The sequence below is a fragment of the Callithrix jacchus genome, chromosome 9 (genome assembly GCF_049354715.1).
Source record: "Callithrix jacchus isolate 240 chromosome 9, calJac240_pri, whole genome shotgun sequence".
NCBI lineage: Eukaryota > Metazoa > Chordata > Mammalia > Primates > Cebidae > Callithrix > Callithrix jacchus.
The window spans coordinates 113,733,042-113,754,145 of NC_133510.1; the positions used below are offsets into that span (position 1 = coordinate 113,733,042).

Below are 21,104 nucleotides of genomic sequence, written 5' to 3' on the forward strand. Positions count from 1 at the left end.
GACTAATGGCCCTGGTGAAGTCGGGACACCCACACTCTTTTTTCTCCAACATGATTTGTTATGTTATTTAATACACACGACGTCAGAAGTCGGAATCCAGACTACTGGACGCTTACCTTGTAATCAGTACTCTTTATATTGAATGGCATAGCTGGAGCGAAATGTTTCTCAGCCTTTGCAGACTCTAAAGTTCTCAATTTGGTCCTGGCAGTCACAAGAAATTGAGGCTCAGAGAGGTCTATTTGCTTTCTCAGGGCATACAGCAAATCAGTTCTCTCCATTACACTACTGTGCCCTTCCTGCCTGTGCCCCTGTTCTGAGAATTTTTGTTATTTTTTATTTTTCTGAGACAGGGTCTTGCTCTGTCACCCAGGTTGGAGTGCATTGGCATGATCATAACTCTCTGCAGCCTCGAACTCCCAGGCTTAGGTAATCCTCCTGTCTCAGCCTCCTAAGTAGTTAGGACTACAGATGCATGCCACCGTTCCCAGCTAATTTTTGTATTTTTTTGCAGAGACAGTCTTGCCATGCTGACAGGCTGGTCTCAAACTCCTGGGCTCAAGCGATCAACCCACCTCTGCCTCCTAAAGTGCTGGGATTACAGGCATGAGCCATTGTGCCTGGTGAGAATTATTTTCAAAGACCCTGTTGGGGGCCACTGGATCCATGTCATTGGGGCAGGACATCACATCTAGACTAGGACAATCGTGTTCTCTTGGGAAGAGAGGAGGAGCATCTTTTGGGAAGAGATGAGGAAGTTGAGATGAGGACATTGATTTTTTTTTTTAAACTGGGCTCTAAAATGGGAACCCATAGAAGCAAGATGGGAGGAAGAGGGGAGAGCAGAGAAAATACTCCTTAAAAAAAGAGCCCAGGTTGAAAGAACAGGTGGTTGCAGAGGGGGATGGAGAGAGGAACTACCTTGGTTCCTGACGGCTTACTAGTTCTGGGTTCTTGTTCCTCATGGGATCTGCCTCCAGCCTTCATGAGATAGCCCTAGTATTCATATGATGCAGCACACTTTTAGATGAAAGAAACAGCAACTGCAATCTGCACTGGCTTAAACAACAAGAAAACATATTCATTTACATAATAGAAAGTGCAGAGTTCCTGTTGTTCCTAAGGTGGGTTTCAGGCATGGTATGATCAGGGTGCCAGCCACATTGTTCTGCAATTTTCTCTAGGCTCCTCCCTCCATCATGTGTTAGCCTTGATCTCACACTGGTTTCCCTTGTAGTTGCCAGAGGGCTGCCAGTAACATGAAGGGCAACATGCTTTCTTGTTTGCATCCATAAGGGTAGAAAAGCATCTCCCTTCAACCCAAGTTCTTTCTTTCTGATAGGCCACTGTCAGTTGCATGCCTATTCCTGGACCAGTAGCAGTTTCTGGGAGAATGCTATGCACTAATTGGCTTAAACTTAGATTCCCAGTCATTGGCAAGGAGGTTAGGATGGCTGTGATTGGCTGACACTAATGGAGATCTACCTTGGAGGTATGTATAAAACTTAACTGCTCCTAGTTACATAGGCTCAGCAGGGAAGGACCGTTACCTGAACAAATTGAGATCTGATGGGAAGAAGGAAAGGAAAACAGATGCTAGGAGGCAAAAAAAAAAAAAAAAAAAAAAAAATCATTTTGAGTTAGTTTGAGTAGGTTTCTGATTTTTGTAACCAAAGAGTCACTTGGACAGTCAGTTTTCTGGTCGACATCCAAATGCCTCTGCCCGGCCCCTCTGCGGCTTGGCTCTAATTTCCTCCTGTGTTCTGGAGGCCCTGATGTCGCCAACATTTCCCACCGCTGGCTCATGGCTTTGGCAAGCTGGCATCTCACCCTGCTCCAAGACCCGCTGATGAAGCAGAAGGTCCCTTTAGCAGAATCAATTCTGACATGTTCTAATTTAAACAGCCTGGTACGTCTCTGCATGAGGGCGGCTGAGAGCTGTGCCCATAAAGACAGAGAGTAAATTCATCCGAGGAAGGTCTATTTTTAACAAGTCCTGAACCTAATTGAACTTAATCATTTTTCAGTCTTTGACACTTGAAATGTGTAAGTTACTGGGCTCTGCATGGAGCTGAGTGCTGGAGCGGCCCTTTAAATATCCTTTAAATGGAGCTGCTCAGCTTTGGGGCTGCGGGTTCAGTCAGGGTGTGGAAAAGCATGGGACTCTAGAGACAGACAGCCTTAAGTTCAAATCCTGGCCGCTCCACTGACTGCAAAACTTGTTTTCTCCAAGTCTCAGTTTCCTCATCTGTCAAATGAGGATGGTCAAATGTATCCAAACACTTGATATGAATCATTTGGAGGCAAGGCCTAACATGCAGCTGTTCATAATCTATCCTTATCTTACTTGACATGAGTGCTCATGTTTCCTTACAGAAACAGTAAAGTGTGTGCTTCGGGCTGTGCTACCCAAACCCTATGTGTAATACACCATCCCACTGACTTCCGTCATGGTTACAACGTGGCTGCCAGCAACATCAGGGGCAACACACTCCCTGGTGTACCATATTATCTTTCTGAAACCAAAAATATGGTAAGTTCTTTTTTTTTCGAGACAGAGTCTCACTTTACCCAGACTGGAATGAGCAAGATCTCGGCTCACTGCAACCTTTGCCTCTGGGGTTCACGCAATTCTCCTGCCTCAGCCTCTGGAGTAGCTGGGACTACAGGGGCCCACTGCCACTGACTGGGTGCACACCACCATGCCCTGCTAGTTTTTTTTTGTTTTTTTTTGTTTTTGTATTTTTAGTAGAAATACAAAAAAATACACAGGGTTTTGCCATGTTGGCCAGGCCGGTCTTGAACTCCTGACCTCAAATGATCTGCCCACCTCAGCCTCCCAAAGTGCTAGGATCATAGGCATGAGTCAGCACACCTGGGCTCCAAAATACAGTAAGTTCTAAAACACATCCTGTCCCAAGAATTGACAGATCAAGTGAAGAACTTAGCAGGGCTGAGCTACTACAATCCACTCAGGAGTTAAAGTGGAAATCACAAGGCATCAAGATTACTGTAGAAATTTCCTATTAATTCTATGATTGTTTCTAGAGTTTAGCTCCAGAGGAAGTAGTTGACTTGTGTTTCAGGGCCAATTGTATGAAAAATATGTATCTTCAAACTACTAAACTCTGTTAGGGCAGTGAGAAGCCCACTTGCCTGGATCACACTTGGGTTCCCGTGTTATGTTCACAGGGGGTGGGAGTGAGGTAGATGTTCTGAAGAAAATTCTCCTGCACTGATGAAGTTATTTTTCTTGTGAATGATTTCTCTTCCTCCCCCAATTTTTTTTTTGGGGGGGGTTCCTTTGAGTTAGCTGCGTGCGAAGTCTGTACCTAGCAGGGCTGCTGTGATGGGAGCACGAGTGTAGGTGTAGGCTAAGAAGGCAGTAAATGGGGTGTAGTGGGGTGAGGCGGACCAGCGATTGCATGGCATTGGCCGAGGGAGGGCCTGAGACTGCTGATTGACTCAAGAAGTCGCTCAGCAGCCGGGCGCGGTGGCTCAAGCCTGTAATCCCAGCACTTTGGGAGGCCGAGGCGGGTGGATCACGAGAGATCGAGACCATCCTGGTCAACATGGTGAAACCCCGTCTCCAGTAAAGATACAAAAAATTAGCTGGGCACGGTGGCGCGTGCCTGTAATCCCAGCTACTCAGGAGGCTGAGGCAGGAGAATTGCCTGAACCCAGGAGGCGGAGGTTGCGGTGAGCCGAGATCGCGCCATTGCACTCCAGCCTGGGTAACAAGAGCGAAACTCCGTCTCAAAAAAAAAAAAAAAAAAAAAAAAAGAAGTCACTCAGCGTCATGAGGGTCCAGCTAGTCTGGTAAGGGGTCACTGGAGAATGGGTCGCTCCTCTCCCCCAACCAAAAGCCTCCCTCCAGCCAGCTGCTCTTGTCCTCTCCTCCCGAGGGCCTTGTGCCTTCCCAGGGACTTGCAGGGGAGAACGTCCAAGTCTGTGCGGGTCACAAAGGCGCCTGTTCCAGTGGTCCTAGAACTCCGGGGCGTGGGGCTGGGGGTGTGGCGCAGCGAGGCCGCAGGGCAAGCAGCCCTCCCGGCGGAGTCGCACGCGCAGCTGCAGCAGCCGTCAGACTAGCGGCCCGAGCCGCCAAGGGCACAGTCCGGGCCCCGCCCCTGGTAAGTTTTGTCGCCTGCTCAGCCGCTCCTGCTGCGCCATAGCTCCCCCTACCGGGAAAAAGCAAAGAGCGGTCGCAGTACCCAGCCCATTCAGTCCTCGGTTCCCTAAGCCTGGAAAATATCAGGGTCTCCAGTAATCAAGCATAAATAAATTGTAGCGTGTAAAAGAACTCCAGGGTTGCGCGAGGTGTCTCATGCCTGTAATCCTAGTACTTTGGGAGGCTGAGGCAAGAGGATCGCTTGAGTCCAGGAGTTTGAAACCAGCCTGGGCAACTTCGTCTCTACAAAATATTAAAAAACTTAGCTGGGCGTGGTGGCGCCACCTGTAGTCCCAGCTACTTGGTACTTGGGAGGCTGAGTTGGGAGGATCACTTGAGCCTGGGAGGTTGAGGCTGCAGTGAGCCGCGATTGCACCACTGCAAGCTAGCCTGGGTGACAGAGAGAGACCCTGTCTCAAAAAAAAAAAAAAAAATTCAACAAATGTTTATTTTTCTCCCATAATAATCCTTTAAACAAACAAACAAAAACCCAAAAAACATGCCTGTGTGTTTCTGGGCTCCTGCTTGGCTAGTGCCCTAAGCACATGTGTAATTCCATCAGCAGGCTGTACAGCCCTGACTCAGTATGATCCACGTAGCTGCCTGTCCCAGGGTCCTTAGAGAATCCTTCACGGTGCAGGCTTGTCTTTTAAAGGCAGATTGCTAAAATTCCGAAGCAGAGGAGCTGCAGGCCTAATTCAATATTAGACAAATAAAGATGGTCTCTGCCTGGAGGGAACTTCATTCATTCAGACTTTGCCAAGAGCATCTCATGTGCCCAGGACTATGGATGCTGTGGTGAACAGACTGAGGCCCAAGAATCAGGAGGCCCTTGCCTGATGTCCCCTTACCTGGGCTGCCGGACTTCTCTGCACTTTTCCTTGTACGCACTGCTCCCCAGAAGTGAGCAGGTTTTAGATTCCTACCAGGAACTGCAAATTCAAATTCCTGCTGGCTCTAGGCAGTTACAGAAAATGCAAGAATTGCGGGGAGGGGAGGTTAGCCAAGAGGGAGGAGTTCAGCCTGTGGCCAGGAGAGTGAGTGCATGACCCACAGTTATATTTTGAAACACTGTGGAACAGAACTGGAGGCACGTTGAATTGGCCCCATAGGTTAGGAGTTTGAGACCCTTGAATGAGAGGGTGGTAAGCCAGGGGTCAGGACATCTGGGAGATGCTCTGCAGACCAAGCTATGAAGATAGGGGTGGGGAGGGGGTGGATCTGTTCTGCAGGGAACAGAGGAACCCATCCCAGAGGGCACTGACCAAAAGAGAAAGACCTGGGTTAGCATCTGGAACCTGAAGAGAAGCCAGCACCCTAATGGGGAGTGACTGTATGCACATATGGACCAGCAAAACGGTGATGGAGCAAAAAGGTGAAGGAGCCTTTGGCTGCTGGAGAATGGTGCATAAAACAGCCAATGATCCCATGGGCCAGACAGACTGGTACTTGGAAATCCTAATTCACAAACAAGCTACATTCACCCAGTGTCTGTCATGAGCTAGGCACTATGCTAACCACTTTACAGGCATTATTTTATGGGTGTGGGTATCTCCATTCTACAAACGAAGAAATTGAGGCTCAGAGGGGTCAAATTACACTGGCAGTGAAGGTCAGGTATACCCAATTCATGCTTTTAAGATGGTGCCTTACAAATCCACTTAGGACACAAAGGGCCCTGGAATACAGAACAGCTCCTGGACAATATGAAATTGGAACTGCCCCGAATTCCAGGGTTGAAAGAGGTCCCAGAGGGAGTATCCTTTGTCCAAACCTTGTTAGGTAAATCCTCCTATAGCTTCTGCCTCCACCTGGAAGACCCTTCCAGAAATGATCAAGATATAGAACCATTGTCTTATACCACTTTCCTGTCTATGGGAATTTCTCAATATTAGACAATTCAGTTGACCCTCAAACCCTCAAAAACATTAGGGAAAATCCAGAGGTTCCTACGTTGCCAGCCACTATTGTCCTATTGCCCGTTAACCTGAGAATCATTTTCAAGGTACGGATCATGTGAGTTGGGAATGCTTTAGGCTGCAATGAACAAAATACTTGGTGACTGCCTTAAACAACAGTGACTCTTGTTATTTCATATAACACAATGTCTGGAAGTAGGCAGTTCCAGGGATGGGGCAGTAGCCAACAGTGTCAATTAGGACCTAATTTTTTCCCCATCTTTCCTCTTTGCTGTCTTTAGTGTGACAGTGATATTTCTCCTCATAGTCACAGGATGGTTGCCACTGCACCAACTATCATTCATGCTTTCACAATAATTCCTAAAAGCAGAGGTGAGAGGAACACATACAAGCTCTCACTTTTTATTTTATTTTAAAAAATTTTTTGAGATGGATTCTCACTCTGTCACCCAGGCTGGAGTGCAGTGGCTCCATCTCGGCTCACTGCAACCTCCATCTCTTGAGCTCAAGCAATTCTCCTGCCTCAGCCTCTTCAGTAGCTAGGATTATAGGCACCTGCCACCAGGCTTGGCTAATTTTTGTATTTTTAATAGAGCAGGGGTTTCACCATGTTGGCCAGGCTGGTCTGGATCTCCTGACCTCGAGTAATCTGCCTGCCTCAGCCTCCCAAAGTGCTGGGATTACAGGCTTGAGCCAGGCCCAAGTTCTCACTTTTTGTCACAAAGGAATGGAATAGACTTCTCCTTATGTCTCATTGGCTACATCTGGCAATCAGATGACAAAGGGAACCATGGTTACCATGATTAGCAGGAACCAATCATGAGTCGTCCTCTGGTACTAGGCACATTGAGTGGGGACAAAATCAGATTTGTGTTAGGAAGAAAGAAGTTAGGGTATTCTCAGGCATGCTAGCTGCTGTAACAAATACCTCCGCACATTTCATTCGCTTAACACGACAGAGGTTAATTTCACATCTGTGTAACAATCCGATGAGGATGTTCATGGTTGTCAGGTGACTTCTACAAGTTGATCTGGGGACCTGATTTGTGGCTCTGCCTCCCATAAATGTCAGATGAGGCCAGAAAGTTTGGAAAAGTCACATCCACTGCTTAAAAGTCATGGTCTGGAAGTGACAGACTTCCCCTCTGCTCACACCCTATTGGTGACAATTCATCCCATAGCCCTGCCTGGATCAGAGAGGAGCAGGGTAACTCAAGCAACAATGCCGCAGCACGAAGGGAAGTGACTGCGGGGGAGGCAATGAACTGATTTCCTCCAGGCCGATCTTATCTCATCCTTGCTTTTAAAAAGCATCAAGGCCAGGCGTGGTGGCTGACACCTGTAATCTCAGCACTTTGGGAGGCCGAGGTAGGTGGATCACCTGAGATCAGGAATTCGAGACCAGCCTGACCAACATGGTGAAACCCCATCTCTATTAAAAATACAAAATTAGCTGGGCATGGTGGTGCGTGCCTGTCATCCCAGCTACTTGGGAGACTGAGGCAGGAGAATCGCTTGAACTTGGGAGGCAGAGGTTTCAGTGAGCCGAGATCATGCCATTCCATCCAGCCTAGGCAACAAGAACAAAATTCTGTCTCAAAAAAGGAAAGAAAAGAAAAGAAGGCAGGATCCAGTCTCTTTGCTAGCCACTTTCCACTAGACGCTGCCACCTACGCTTGCCCACACATCATTCTCTGAACACTCCTTTCATTCGCTTCCTTCTCACCCTTTGCCCAGGCATTTCTCTCTGCCCATAATTCTCCCCACCAACTTTTCTTCTCCGCTTGGTGAACTCCTATTCATTTTTTAAAACCCAAGTTAAAAGTCATCTTCTTTGTGGAGCCTTTTCCACTATTTTGTCCCAGGCAGAATTTATGGGACTTTGCAGGTTGACTTACCACTGAATTCCACACCATATGTAGCACACAGTAGAGGCTCAGTTTATGTGCTAAATAGAGGTAAGTACTTCAGGTATGAGAACTCATTTGGTTGCAAGCAATAGAAAATGCATCTCAGGTTGCTGTAATGGAATATATTGATTTCTGTAATTGGACATTACCCAGAGGTATGTTCAGATTTGGCTAAATGCTGGTGCTTGGATGATGTCCTGTCCTCAAGGTTGTCTGTCTTCATTTTGTCTTCTTGCCTCCGTTTTAGCTTGGTGCTCAGCCTTTTGCAAAGGCAAGATGGCTGTCAGCCTCTCCTGGCCTTATCCACTGAGGTTCAAGCGCAGCAGGAAACAAAAGTCTCTCTCTCCTTGAGTGTTCCAGCTTAAATTCCACCATTCACTCTGCTTTGACTAGCTAGCTTCACGTGCCCATCCGCCCCTGAAGAAATCCCGGGCTAGAATGCTGAGGTCATGCAGATTGACCAGGGATTTTGCACTCTGATTGGCTCATCCAGAGTCAGATGCCCCAATCCTGAAGGTGGAGGGGTATAGTCCGCCCCCAGTAGTTCAGAAGGGTGTGGCTTCTCATGGGAACTTCAGGGTATTGTTACCAGGAGGTAGAGGAACACCCCTCACCGTCATCAACATTCACCACCCTGGACCTTCTGAAACAATCCATATCCTGCCATATCATCCCAGCCACTGTGCCAAGCACAGTGCTGAGTGTCTTATACACTCAATGACATGGCTTCTAGAATTTCTCCCATTTTCCAGACAAGGAAACTGAGGTCTAGAGAACTGAAGTGACTTGCCCAAGCTTTATAAGTGGCTTTGGAGAAATTTGAAATGACATCCAATGATTAGCACAACCAATGCTTTACACCGCTGCATTGCAGGACCCTCAGTGGTGGCAAAGCTGGAATGTCTGCACTGGGAACCCAGGCCCTGCAGTCTGGAATTGGCTGTGCAGTGGGTCTCACAACCTTAAAGGATGTGTGGGATTAATGCTGTTCCTTGCTCTGAATAACTGTGGGACAGATGAAGTTCAAGTGGTGATGATAGGAATACTGACACCTGCTCTGAGATGAGAGGGTGGGGATTCCCCGACAGCTGCAGCTGAAGTTGGCCACATTTCTGTTTAACCCCATCAGGGGACACACTGCTCCAATGCCTTTTTTTTTCTGAGATGGAGTCTCGCTCTGTCACCCAGGCTGGAGTGCAGTGGTGCAATCTTGGCTTACTGCAATCTCTGCCTCCAGGGTTCAAGTGATTCTCCTGCCTCAGCCTCCTGAGTAGCTGGGATTACAGGTGTGTGCCACCACGCCCGGCTAATTTTTTTGTACTTTTTTTTTTGTGTGTGTAGAGACTGGGTTTCACCACGTCGGCCATGCTGGTCTCAAACTCCTGACCTCAAGTGATCCACCCACCTCGGCCTCCCAAAGTGCTGGGTTACAGGCATGGGCCACCGTGCCTGGCCCACCGTGCCCGGCCCTCTGATGCCATTTTGCCCGCTCTTTGGGAACACAGGGAGCAGGAGGGTAACTGACACATCAGAACCATCTGCCCAGCTCCTAATAATAAATGGTGAGAGAAACAGGTTCTGGGAAAGCAATGCTTTGAAAAAAATTAAGTGCCTTTTGTCACACTCGGGTAGCCATCTGTGTATCCTCCTCATGTGCCAAGCTGTGGGTGGAGGAAGGAGTGGCAGGGGGAGGGAGGAGGTGCCATTCTGACCTGCACCCCCAGCAGGGGTGGCTCACAAGTTCTCTTCCTTTTGCCACAGTGGACAGGGCATTGCAGAGAGAGAGGCAGCCTTGTTGGCTTTGAGCTCCCTGGGTACGGCGTCTAAACGGAGGTCAAGTGTGATTCCAAGATGTCCGGGGTAGGTGATGCCAGCTCCCGGCCACAGAGCACCTACTATGGGCTCAGGCACTGTGCCGTCCACTTCACACATGTTAGCTCATCTCATCCTGACGACAGATCTGTGCTCCCCCATTTCATAGGCGGGAGGCTGGAGGCTCAGAGACACCTAGTGACTTGCCCAAGTTTTCACTAGATGGCACAGCCAGAACTTGAACCCAGAGCTCCAATGAACACCCACCTCCCACCATAGTATGCAATTACAAGTCAGTCATCTCTCCACCCGAGCAAGCCAGGGTGGGTTTTCCATGTAATAGACAAGCATCTGACATCACTCAAAGGAAGGTCTTCCACCTCTAGCCCTGGCCTAGCTAGCCCCACTGCCCTTCACCCTTAAGCCAAACTGTAGGCCTCTCTAGCCACCTGACCCACTATGGCCTCCCCGTCCTCTCCATCTCCCCCAGTTGAAGAAGTACAGGAGGAAAGACTCCGATGTTCCCGAGGAACCTTCGGAGAAGACCAAAGAGCAGCAGGCGGAAGCAGAGCTCCGGAAGCTAAGGCAGCAGTTCAGGAAGATGGTGGAAAGCCGGAAGTCTTTTAACTTCCGAAACCAGCGGAAGATCGAGAGTCAGAAGTAAGTGATGGGTGGAGCTTCACATAGAGTGGCCTTGGAGGAAAGGTGGGGTTGGGTTTCATGGTGCTTGTCTTCTTTCCTGTGACCTCTGGGCCAGGGAGCCACCTCTGAGCCCCTCTGGAGGACTCATGGTCTTTTATCTGCAGACTAGTTTCAAGAGAAACCCACTTGAGATGGCTTCAGTGGAGAGGACGAATTTATTGTCAAAATGCAGGGTGTTTTGGGGACCCCTGGGGGGAAGGGCACCCAGATCTCAGGGAAGGACCTAACTGAGGACGAGTTCTGGTTTTTGTTTTTCTCCACACATGACTTTGGTTCTTCTGTCTCTGAATTTCAGCCCCAGCTGGTGGGAAGTGGCTGCTCCATCTCTTAAGTTTACCAGCTGCACAGAGAGAGGGTCGTGCCTGAATCAATTCCAACCCCACATTCCTGGAAGTGGGAGAATCTGATAGGCTCAGCTTGGGTCAGGGGTCTCCTCCTGGTCCAATCAGTTGTGGCTTGAGGGTGCATGGCACACAGAAATGTCACTCCCTTTGTCCTACTAGAGAAGTGGATGAGTTCCCAGAGAAGGCGGAAACTCCAACGACTTTTCCTAATTGTGAGAACTGCAAGATAGAATATTTAAAATTTGGTTGTACCAGAAATTAGAATGTATTGTTTCTTTCTTTTCTGTCTTTTTTTTTTTTGAGATAGAATTTTGCTCTTATCACCCAGGCTGCGGTGCAACGGTGTGATCTTAGCTCACTGCAATCTCCGCCTCCCAGGTTCAAGCAATTCTCTGCTTCAGCCTCTTGAGTAGCTGGGTTTACAGGTGCCTGCCACCATACCCAGCTACTTTTTGTATTTTTAGTAGAGGCGGGAGTTCACCACGGCCAGGCTGGTCTCAAACTCCTGACCTCGGGTGATCTGCATGCTTTGGCCTCCCAAAGTGCTGGGAATACATGAGCCACCGTGCCTGGCCTGAAAGGGATTCTTTAGATTTTCCATGGATTCAACTTACTCAGGGCCAGGTGTAGCCCATAAGAACCTTCCATGTGAATTTTTTAAAAGGCACACTTTCTCAAGACACTTTACTGCCATCTACTGGAAAAATTGTCATTATATAGAGTTTTTGTTAGAATAAGAAAGTGTCTCCCACAAAACTGTAATAAATCTACAAAACAGTGATGTGTTTTCAAGCTGGTGGTGCTTCCTAGGGCTGTGCAGTTGACAACCTGCACATCTGTTCCTGGCTGGCCTGATTCTCAAGCCTACCTCTGGTGGGCATCAGGAAATGCCTCCTTTGTGATATATCTCTGACAGTTTTTCTTGAATTTAACCTTTCTCTACTCCAACCCTGCCCCACACACAGGGTTCTGGCTCTAAGTCAATTCGTTTGATCTGGTTTTACTCTGATGGAACTGAAGGGGAGGAGGGTGGAAGTGAAGAGTTTAGGTTCTTATTATTTTACTTATTTATTTTTTGAGATGGAGTTTTTCTCTTGTTGCCCAGGCTGGAGTGCAGTGGCGCGATCTCGGCTCACCGCAACCTCCGCCTCTGGGTTCAAGCAATTCTCCTGCCTCAGCCTCCTGAGTAGCTGGGACTATAGGCATGTACCAACACGCCTGGCTAATTTTGTATTTTTAGTAGAGATGGGGTTTCACCATGTTGGCCAGGGTGGTCTTGAAAGCCTGACCTTATGATCTGCCTGCCTCGGCCTCCCAAAGTGCTGCGATTACAGGCGTGAGCCATCGTGCCTGGCCCGAGTTTAGGTTCTTTAAACACCTATACAGTATTTAAGGAGGCACTTTCCCCCAGCACTGACCCTGGCTTACAACAGCCAGGGAGTAACTGAAGGTTTTGGGGGATCTTACTGCCTTTACACCAGTCCCAGCCCTGCTTTGAGATAGACAAACCTTCCTTTTGTTTTTACCAACCCTCTCTGGAAACCTCTTTTTGTTGAGGTGGAGTCTTGCTCTGTCGCTCAGGCTGTAGTGCAGTGGTGTGATCTCGGCTCACTGCAAACTCTGCCTTCCAGGTTCAAGCTATTTTCCTGCCTCAGCCTCCTGAGTAGCTGGGACTATAGGCACCTGCCACCACACCAGGCTAATTTTTGTATTTTTAGTAGAGAAAGGGTTTCAACATGTTGGCCGGGCTAGTCTCGAACTCCTGACCTCAGGTGATCTGCCTTCCTCAGCCTCTCAAAGTGCTGGGATTACAGGCGTGAGCCACAGCGCCCTGAAAACCCAACTCTTGTAGTGTTGTACTCTCTTTTCTCTCCACCTTAACAAAGATACCCCTCTGCCCCCACCTTCCAGGATGGGCTTAAGGAGGGAAGAGAAGTCCCCAAGCCGGTTGAGAAGATAGCTGGTCACTGGCCCAATGTCACTATTTACATTTGTAATTAATTAACATAAATAAAAATACAATAAAATTTAGTTCTGCTGCAAACGCGCAGCTCCAGTATTTCAAGTGTTCAGTAATCACTTGTGCCTCAGTGGATGCTATGGGCCCTGCGGATAGAGAGCATTTCATCACTGCAGATCGTCCCATTACAACAGGGTCTGCAAACTTCAGCCAAATCTGGCTGGCTGCTGGTTTGTGTAAATATAATTCTACTGGCGCACAGCCACGCCTATTGGTTTACTTTTTGGCCCTTTGTAGAAAAAGGTTTGCCAACTCCTGTCCTGGGACATTTTTTTTTTTTTTTAATTTGAGACAGGGTCTCACTCTGTCTCCCAGGCTGGAGTGCAGTGGCACGATCTCAGCTCACTGCAACCTCTGTCTCCTGGGCTCAAGTGATCCTCCCACCTCAGCTACACTTTCTACTTTTTGTAGAGACAGGGCCTTGCTATGTTGCCCAGGCTGGTTGTGAACTCCTGAGTCAAGCAATCCTCCCGTCTCGGCCACCCAAAGTGCTGACATTACAGGGGTGAGTCACTGCACCGGGCCTGTAGAACATTCTTTACTGTTCTATAGCAGTGTGTCCAAAACTTTTGAAGTATCTGGACACTTGATCTTGTAATGAAGCAGATTCTGATCCAATTGGTCCCAGGTTGGGCACCTGAGATTCTGTATTTCTCCAAGCTGCCAAAGGACATTCATGCTACTGATCTGCAAACCACACTGGGCAATGGTGTCAGTCTCCAGACTGCCAGAAGCTCAGCCTCCGTGCCATGTCCCCTTGTTCCATTGTTGTGCAGTCTTTCAAGCCCTCTTTGATCTTTTGCAAATCCACCTGTTTACCCACATCCCAGTAAACAGGAAAAGGAGGAGGCTCAGATTAGCCCATTTCATCATTAGCACTCCAAGGAGAGAAACTGGTGCAGCTTAGAGGCTGTTGGGCATCCTGTGTGGATGCAAACTTGAAAATCCTGCCTGGCCAGGCGTGGTGGCTCCTGCCCGTAATCTCAACACTTTGGGAGACTGAGTCAGGTGGATCACATGAGGCCAGGAGTTTGAGACCATCCTGGCCAATATGGCGAAACCCATCTCTACTAAAAATACAAAAATTAGCTGAGTGTGGTGGCACATAGTCCTAGCTACTCTGGAGGCTGAGGCAGGAGAATCGCTTGAACCCAGGAGACTGAGGGTGTAGTGAGCTGAGATCCCACCACTGCACTCCAGCCTGGGTAACACAGCGAGACTCTGCTTAAAAAAAAAATCCTAGCCCGGTGAGGTGGCTCACGCCTATAATCCCAGCACTTTGGGAGGCTGAGGCAGGTGGATCACGAGGTCAAGAGATCGAGACCATCCTGGTCAACAAGGTGAAACCCCGTCTCTACTAAAAATACAAAAATTAGCTGGGCATGGTGGTGCGTGCCTGTAGTCCCAGCTACTCTGGAGGCTGAGGCAGGAGAATTGCTTGAACCCAGGAGGCGGAGGTTGTGGTAAGCTGAGATCGTGCCATTGCACTCTAGCCTGGGCAACATAGCGAGACTCTGCTTAAAAAAAAAAAAAAATCCTGCCTGATGGTTTACTCCTCATTACTGGAGATAATTGATGGTGAAGTCTGGAAAGATGATCTGCAGAATCAGACAGGTGCCAGGGAGTTGCTGGCGAAAGAGAACTTGGGGGCTTCCTCCATGTCTGGGTAATGGGTTTTGACAGGCACAGCTGCAAATTGTTCCCTAGGAAAAATACCTACCTCAGAGAAGGCGGGGCAGCGGGAAATCATGGTGAACCGGGTCTCAGGTGATCAGGCTTCCAGACCTGGAACTGAGACCTTCGACAAGTCTTTTTTGCCTTGTCACTCATGTGGGAAGTTCCTCTCTCCACGTCTCCTTGCAGGGCTGATGTGCTCTGTCAAGGTTAACTCAGGGGTAAACTCAGGGGTTCAGGGTTAATCGCGGGCTGCTTTTCCAACAGCAAGGAGATCAAGACCCTGAAGGCAGAGCAGGAAGAGCTCACCCTACTGCTGAGTCTCATGAAATCCTCAAGGAACGTGAATCAGAGTGAGAAGGACTACATGGAGCTGCGTTTCCTGCTGCAAGCCAAGGAGGACTACGAGGCCTCGATCAAATCCATGAAAGTGCAGTTGGCTGACCTGGATGAGAAGGTGTGGGCTTTCTCTTAAAGAGTTAACCAGAACACAGAGCAAAGGGTAGCAGTTGGGGTGCATGTTCATGATGCCTTAGGCCAGACCTGACACCCCAGAATCCCGATATCTCCTCTGAACAGCCTGCTAAATGTGACTGCTGCTATCTTGCCACCCTTGAGACCTCTGGGCTCCAGTACCCAGGCTCAGCCTCACCAATCCATCCCTCCACGGTGCTCCCCAGCGCCGCCCGCTTCACCGAGAATAAACCGCCACAGCTGCACCATATTTGTTAGGAGAGGTTTGATTAATATGAATGCAGCCCCCTCCTGCATTCTCAGTGGTTTAAAACTGAAAGTTTAAGGTTTTCTCCTTGTGGATGCTACGTAACTGTTGTGGGTTGGCTAGGAGCCCCTGTATCTTCTCACACTGAGACTAGGCTGAAGGAATTGCCACCATCTTGAACATTGCCAGGTGTTACAGGAAGGAAAGAGAGTTCTAGAGGGTTTCATGTTGGCAATTGAATGTTCCAGCCTGAAAGTGAAACATGTCACTTTTTTTTTTTTTTTTTGAAACAGAGTCTTACTCTGTTGCCCAGGCTGGAGTGCAGTGGTGCAATCTCGGCTCAGTCCGCTTCTCCCGTTCAAGCGATTCTCATACCTCAGCCCCCTGAGTAGCTGGGACTATAGGTGTGCACCACCATGCTGACCAATTTTTGTATTTTTAGTAGAGATGGAGTTTCATCGTGTTGGCCAGGCTGGTCTTGAACTCCTGACCTCAAGTAATCTGCCTGCCTTGGCTTCCCAAAGTGCTGGGATTACAGGCGTGAGCCGCCGCAGCTGGCTGAAACATGTCCCTTCTGCTCATGACCCAGAGGCTCAAAATAGTCATGTTTTCTAATTATGGCAACAACAACAAAAAGAGATAGAAAAGAAAAAGCAAGAGCAAACAGTCATGTACGTGACCTTACCCATCCACAAAGGGGTCTGGGAAGTGCCATCCTCTCATTATCTAGAAGGCAAAGAGCACAGCACTAATGGTCACGCCCCTTACCATGGCTTGAAAGGCCCTGTATGATCTAGCCCCCGCCTACCCCTTGGCCCCGCTCAGGGCCTTTGCCTGTGCTTCCCCATTCCCACCCCTTCCCCACTCCCAGCCATCCTTCAGGTCTCAACTTAAATGTGGCTTTCTTAGGGAGGCCTTTTCTGTGCCCCCTCTCTAGTTTATACCTCCCTGTGTCAGTCAGCTTCCTGGCTGGGAACACAGAGCACCCCCAGCAGAGTACTTTGAGAAGAGTTTAATGCAGGGCCCATTTGCAAGGGTATGGGCATGAGTAGGGATGTTGAAACACTAGGGTTCACAATGGCGGGCGAGGGGGCTGTGGTCTGGAACTTGGAGAGCCTGGAGCAAGCCAGGGGAAATGGCTTCTCTTTCTTCCAACCCTCTGATCCTCAGTGCAAGGGAGCCCCTTGGGGATGCAGCCGGGTCAGCCTGTTGGGGCACAGAGCAGCTGGGGGACAAGCAGGGATACCTTGGCTCCCTGTAGCACCCTCTTCATAGCTCTTCTCACCGTTGTTGTTATGCCTTAATCTGGTGTTGTTTATGGCTCCCTAAGCAGCCTGACGGCTCCACAAGGGGGAGGACCATGTCTGCTTTGTTCTCCACGGTGCCACCCCTGCCCCCAACCCCATGCCTGTCCCAGTGTCCTGCACACAGTCGATCCTTGGGAAACACTTACTATTTCTATTATAGTATTTATTAATTGCTATGAAGAAATGGCTGAGACAGGTAATTTATTTAAATATTTATATTTATTTATTTAGAGACAGAGTTTCACTCTTGTTTTACAGGCTGGAGTGCAGTGGTGCAATCTTGGTTCACTGCAGCCTCCACCTCCTGGGTTCAAGCAATTCTCCTGCCTCAGCCTCCCAAGTAGCTAGGATTACAGGCATGTGCCACTATGCCTGGCTAATTTTTGTATTTTTAGTAGAGACAGGGTTTCACCACATTGACCAGACTGGTCTCAAACTCCTGACCTCAGGTAATCCACCTGCCTCGACTTCCCAAAGTGCTGGGATTATAGGCATGAGCTGCCGTACCCAGCCTCCAACACCCATTTCTTTTCCTTTCTTTCTTCCTCCCTTCCTTTCTCCTTCCACTGAGTTGCTAATTACACGCAGTGAGGTGCACACGTCTTAAGGATACAGCTCAATGAACCGATGCTTAGGTATACACTCATGTAATCATTACTAAGATCAAGAGGTGTATTATTGCCGTGTCTAGAAGGCTTCCTTGGTCTCTTTTGGCAAACCACCCCAGAGGGACCTCATCCTGATGTCCAGCATCACACCTTTGTTTTGTCTGCAGATAGAATTGCATCTAAATCACCTCTTCCAGGATATGCACTTTATATCTGGCTTTTCAAACAACATTATGTCTGCCAACACACTTTTTCAACAGCAAATAATTATTTCTTTACAATCCTGAAATGAAATTCATAAATGATACAATCCTTTCCCTTTACTTATGCTTTACAATCAATATGATGCTTAATTATAATATAAAGAAGAAATAAAAGGGAGGTTATTTATACTAAAATATTTATTTTGATACATGAATGTCCTCATCTGACTTACCTAGAACAGGGCCAGCAAGCGGTTTCTACAGGGAACCAGATAGTGAATATTTTGGCTTTGTGGGCCATGTGGTCTCTGTTGCAAGTCCTTAGCTCTGACTTTGTAGCTTGAGGGAAGCTATAGACAATACATAAATGAATGGGCATGGCTGGGTTTCAATAAAACTTTATTGACAAAAATAGGAAACGTGCCAGATTTGGCCAAGGGGTAGAGTTTGCAGACCCCTGGCCTAAAAAATGCAGTCACAGGCCTGTTTTGATCAGCAGAATCACCAAAGATGACACACACTGCAGAAAGATGCAGCCTGGCTACATCCACAACTCGAATAACGTGATTCAGGCTGCGCTGGTGATGTGATTTTCAGAATGGTGACCAACTCTTAGTAAAGTTCCAAACAAATCAAAGAACAATCTTCTCGTGATTGATATAGTGACTACAGTCCTGGATAATTCAGTGTCTGTTAGAACTGAATGGAAAATTCTGTGTGTGTGCATAGAAAAGATAGTTGTGTTTTTGTTTTAAGACAGGGTCTTGCTCTGTTCAGGCTGGAGTGCAGTGGCACAATCACGGCTCACTGTAGCCTTGACTTCTCAGGTTCAAGTGATCCTTCTGCTTCAGCCTCCCAAATAGCTGAGACTGTAGGTGCAGGCCACTACGCTTGACTATTTTAGATTTTTTCATAGAATGGGGGGGGGGTCTCACTTTGTCATCCAGGCTGGTCTCAAACTCCTGGGCTCAAGTAATACTTCCACCCTGACCTCCCAAAGTGCTGGCCGAATTGTCTGTGCCTAGAATCAAACTATCTTCTTTGGCCAGGTGTGGAAACAGCCAGGCATGGTGGCTCATGCCTGTTATCCCAGCATTTGAGAGGCCAAGGTGGGTAGATCGCCTGAGGTTGGGAGTTCAAGACTAGCCTGACCAACATGGAGAAACCCTGTCTCTACTAAAAATACAAAATTAGCTGGGCGTAGTTGCACATGCCTATGATTCCATCTACTCAGGAGGCTGAGGCAGGAGAACTGCTTGAACCCTGGAAGCGTAGGTTGTGGTGAGCTGAGATTGCACCACTTCCAGTCAAGATTCCAGCCTGGGCAACGAAACCCTGTCTCAAGAAAAAAAAAAAAATAGCCAGGCATGGTGGTGCATGCCTTTGGTCCCAGTTACTTGGGAGGCTGAGGTAGGAGAATTGCTTGCACCTGGAAGGTGGGGGTTACAGTGAGCTAAGATGGCACCACTGCACTCCAGCCTGGGCGACAGAGTGAGAGATCCTGTCTCAAAAAAAAGAAGAAGAAGAAGAAGAAGAAAATAAAGTTTCAAAGCAAAGCAGAGAAAAGTATAAAGAGGTCTCTCACCTACATAATGTCCAGAGGGACACTGGGAAGTCACAAGGATAGATGATAAATCTTGGATTCCTGGTGCTATCCCACATGTTGCAGGGTATGTGACCCTCACGACCCACCATTAAATGCCACTAGTGCCTCCATCATTGCAAGAGCCAAAAAAACACCTCTCCAAGCTTAAAGAAGGCCCCTCAGAGGACGATGTCATTTCTGCTGAAAACCATGACTTTGGGTAGGCAGAATGTATGTCAATGTATGTCAGTGTTGCAGGTGAGTGACATTCACATGCACAAGTGAGAGCAAAAACTCCATATTGTTTCATTGTACCCCAAACTGGCTAAGATTAAGTCTAATTGAGCAGGCATCCAAGAGACAAGTTAAAATGCCATTTTTGGGAAAAGAAAGAACATTGCAGCTTTTTCTGAGCACCCTTCAGTTAGTGAACTGTAGAACTGGTACCCATACAGATGCTAACACAGCTGGAATTTCTCTCTCTCTCTCTCTCTCTTTTTTTTTCAGATTGTTCAGATGGAAAAAAAAATTGCAAACCAAAAACAGATTTTCGTAAAAATGCAGGAGGCCAATAACGCCCAGAAACTGCAGAAACAGATCCACATTTTGGAAACCCGTTTGAATCTCGTATGTAAGGTCTTCTCTGCAGCTCTGCAAACAGCTCTGCCCACCTTTGCTCACAGCAAAGAATGATGTCTGCCCAGCCATTAGCAGAGCATACCCATTTCCCTGGTTAACTCAGGAGCAGGTGAACTAATGGACACACAGACCAGGAAGCCTTTAGGATTTACCACCCACCTTAGCAAATGTGGTTATCCCCTCAAACCCTTACCCGAATCCCCCAGCCTACATGGGATGCCTACTTTTAGTTCTCTGCCTCCAAACTTCCAGTTTGTTTTCAAAAAGCAGCTCACATATTACCCATTACCAAAGCAGCATTAGTTAGACCTTCCTTCTCCGTGACAAGCCGCTCATGCCTCTGTCATGCCAGTGCCTGTTTGTTGGTGGTGCTGTTGTCTCCAAGAATTAGTAGGCATAGATATGCATAACTTGATAATGGGAAAGGTGGCAGTGATCACCCTTAATCTTCAGTGGCTTTTGCATTAACCAGGGTTCCCTAAATTGCAATCTGGCTTAAGCAAAAATAGAGAATGTGTTTGTCATAGAATTGAAAGATTCAGAGGAGGAAGTGAGGCTTTCAGGCATAGCTGGGTTCAGGTGCTCCATATTTGTCTTTAGGACATATTCTCTGTCCATCTCTCCTCTGAGAAAGGACAGAGGACTTCATTTTTAGGTAACCCCCAAAATGAACAAATGTCAGCAGAAATGAAACATCTTTCCCCTAAGAGTTTAACCACATGCTCTGGGGAGAGTTCCCACTGGGCCAGCTTGGGTCATGTGCCCATCCCTGAACCAATCATGGTGATCAGAAGAATGAAATATATGGGCCCGAGTCACATGACTACCCTGGGACCCCTCTCCCCACAACCCACCACCACCACCCCAAGTCAGGGAAGGGCAGCCTTATCCAAAATATGTGGATTAGAGGAGAGGTGGTTCCCCTGGAAGAGCAAAAAGAGGAGGGGCAGAATCATAGACAGGCACAAACCACACATTCCAGCCTGGTTTGTGAAACTGTAGCTCCCACACGAGCTACTGGAGAAAGTGAATGGATTTGGAAGAAAGCCCATCATTGCCTCACTAAACAAGGTTCTTAGCTTTCTCCACTTTGACCACCGGGCTTTGACCAGGCATGATGGGAGCTAATTGGATCTGATCTCTGTTTGCCTCCCCAAGTTGCTGCCGGAGGACAGGGCAGTGTCTTTTTAATATCCATGCCCAGTGATTTGCAGCTGTGCCTCAGAATTCCCAAGATATATGTTAAAAATACAGATTCCTGGATGCCCTCTGGATTCACCAAATCAGAACCTCTAGGGCTTAGGTTCAGACATCAGAACCATTATTGGCAAATCCAGAGAGACCAAACGTCCCATTGGTTCAGACTCATAGATTTAATGCCTTGCATGGTGTTTAATGCCTCAGCAAGTATCTGTCAATTGAATGAATTACTAAATGCATGCATGATGTAATGATGACTTGTCTATAGGTCCAGTTTTGTTTTTTTTTTTTT

The 21,104-nt window shown here is 47.9% G+C and overlaps 1 protein-coding gene across 2 annotated transcripts in view; it reads left to right on the forward strand.

Annotated features, from left to right (window-relative positions):
- Window positions 1-4,031: 4,031 nt before the first annotated feature.
- The window catches only part of CCDC63 (coiled-coil domain containing 63), a 46,885-nt gene continuing 29,812 nt past the window's right edge, over window positions 4,032-21,104 (forward strand). The window contains exons 1-5 of one of the 2 annotated variants that reach the window (XM_035257596.3): window positions 4,032-4,130; window positions 9,759-9,857; window positions 10,300-10,469; window positions 14,817-15,006; window positions 19,481-19,600. In XM_035257596.3, the coding sequence (XP_035113487.3) occupies window positions 9,849-9,857; window positions 10,300-10,469; window positions 14,817-15,006; window positions 19,481-19,600 (489 nt within the window). In that variant the 5' untranslated portion in view covers window positions 4,032-4,130; window positions 9,759-9,848. Of the gene's footprint in view, window positions 4,131-9,420; window positions 9,560-9,758; window positions 9,858-10,299; window positions 10,470-14,816; window positions 15,007-19,480; window positions 19,601-21,104 lie in introns of those variants that run through there. The other variant, XM_078337274.1, reaches the window with a different exon arrangement.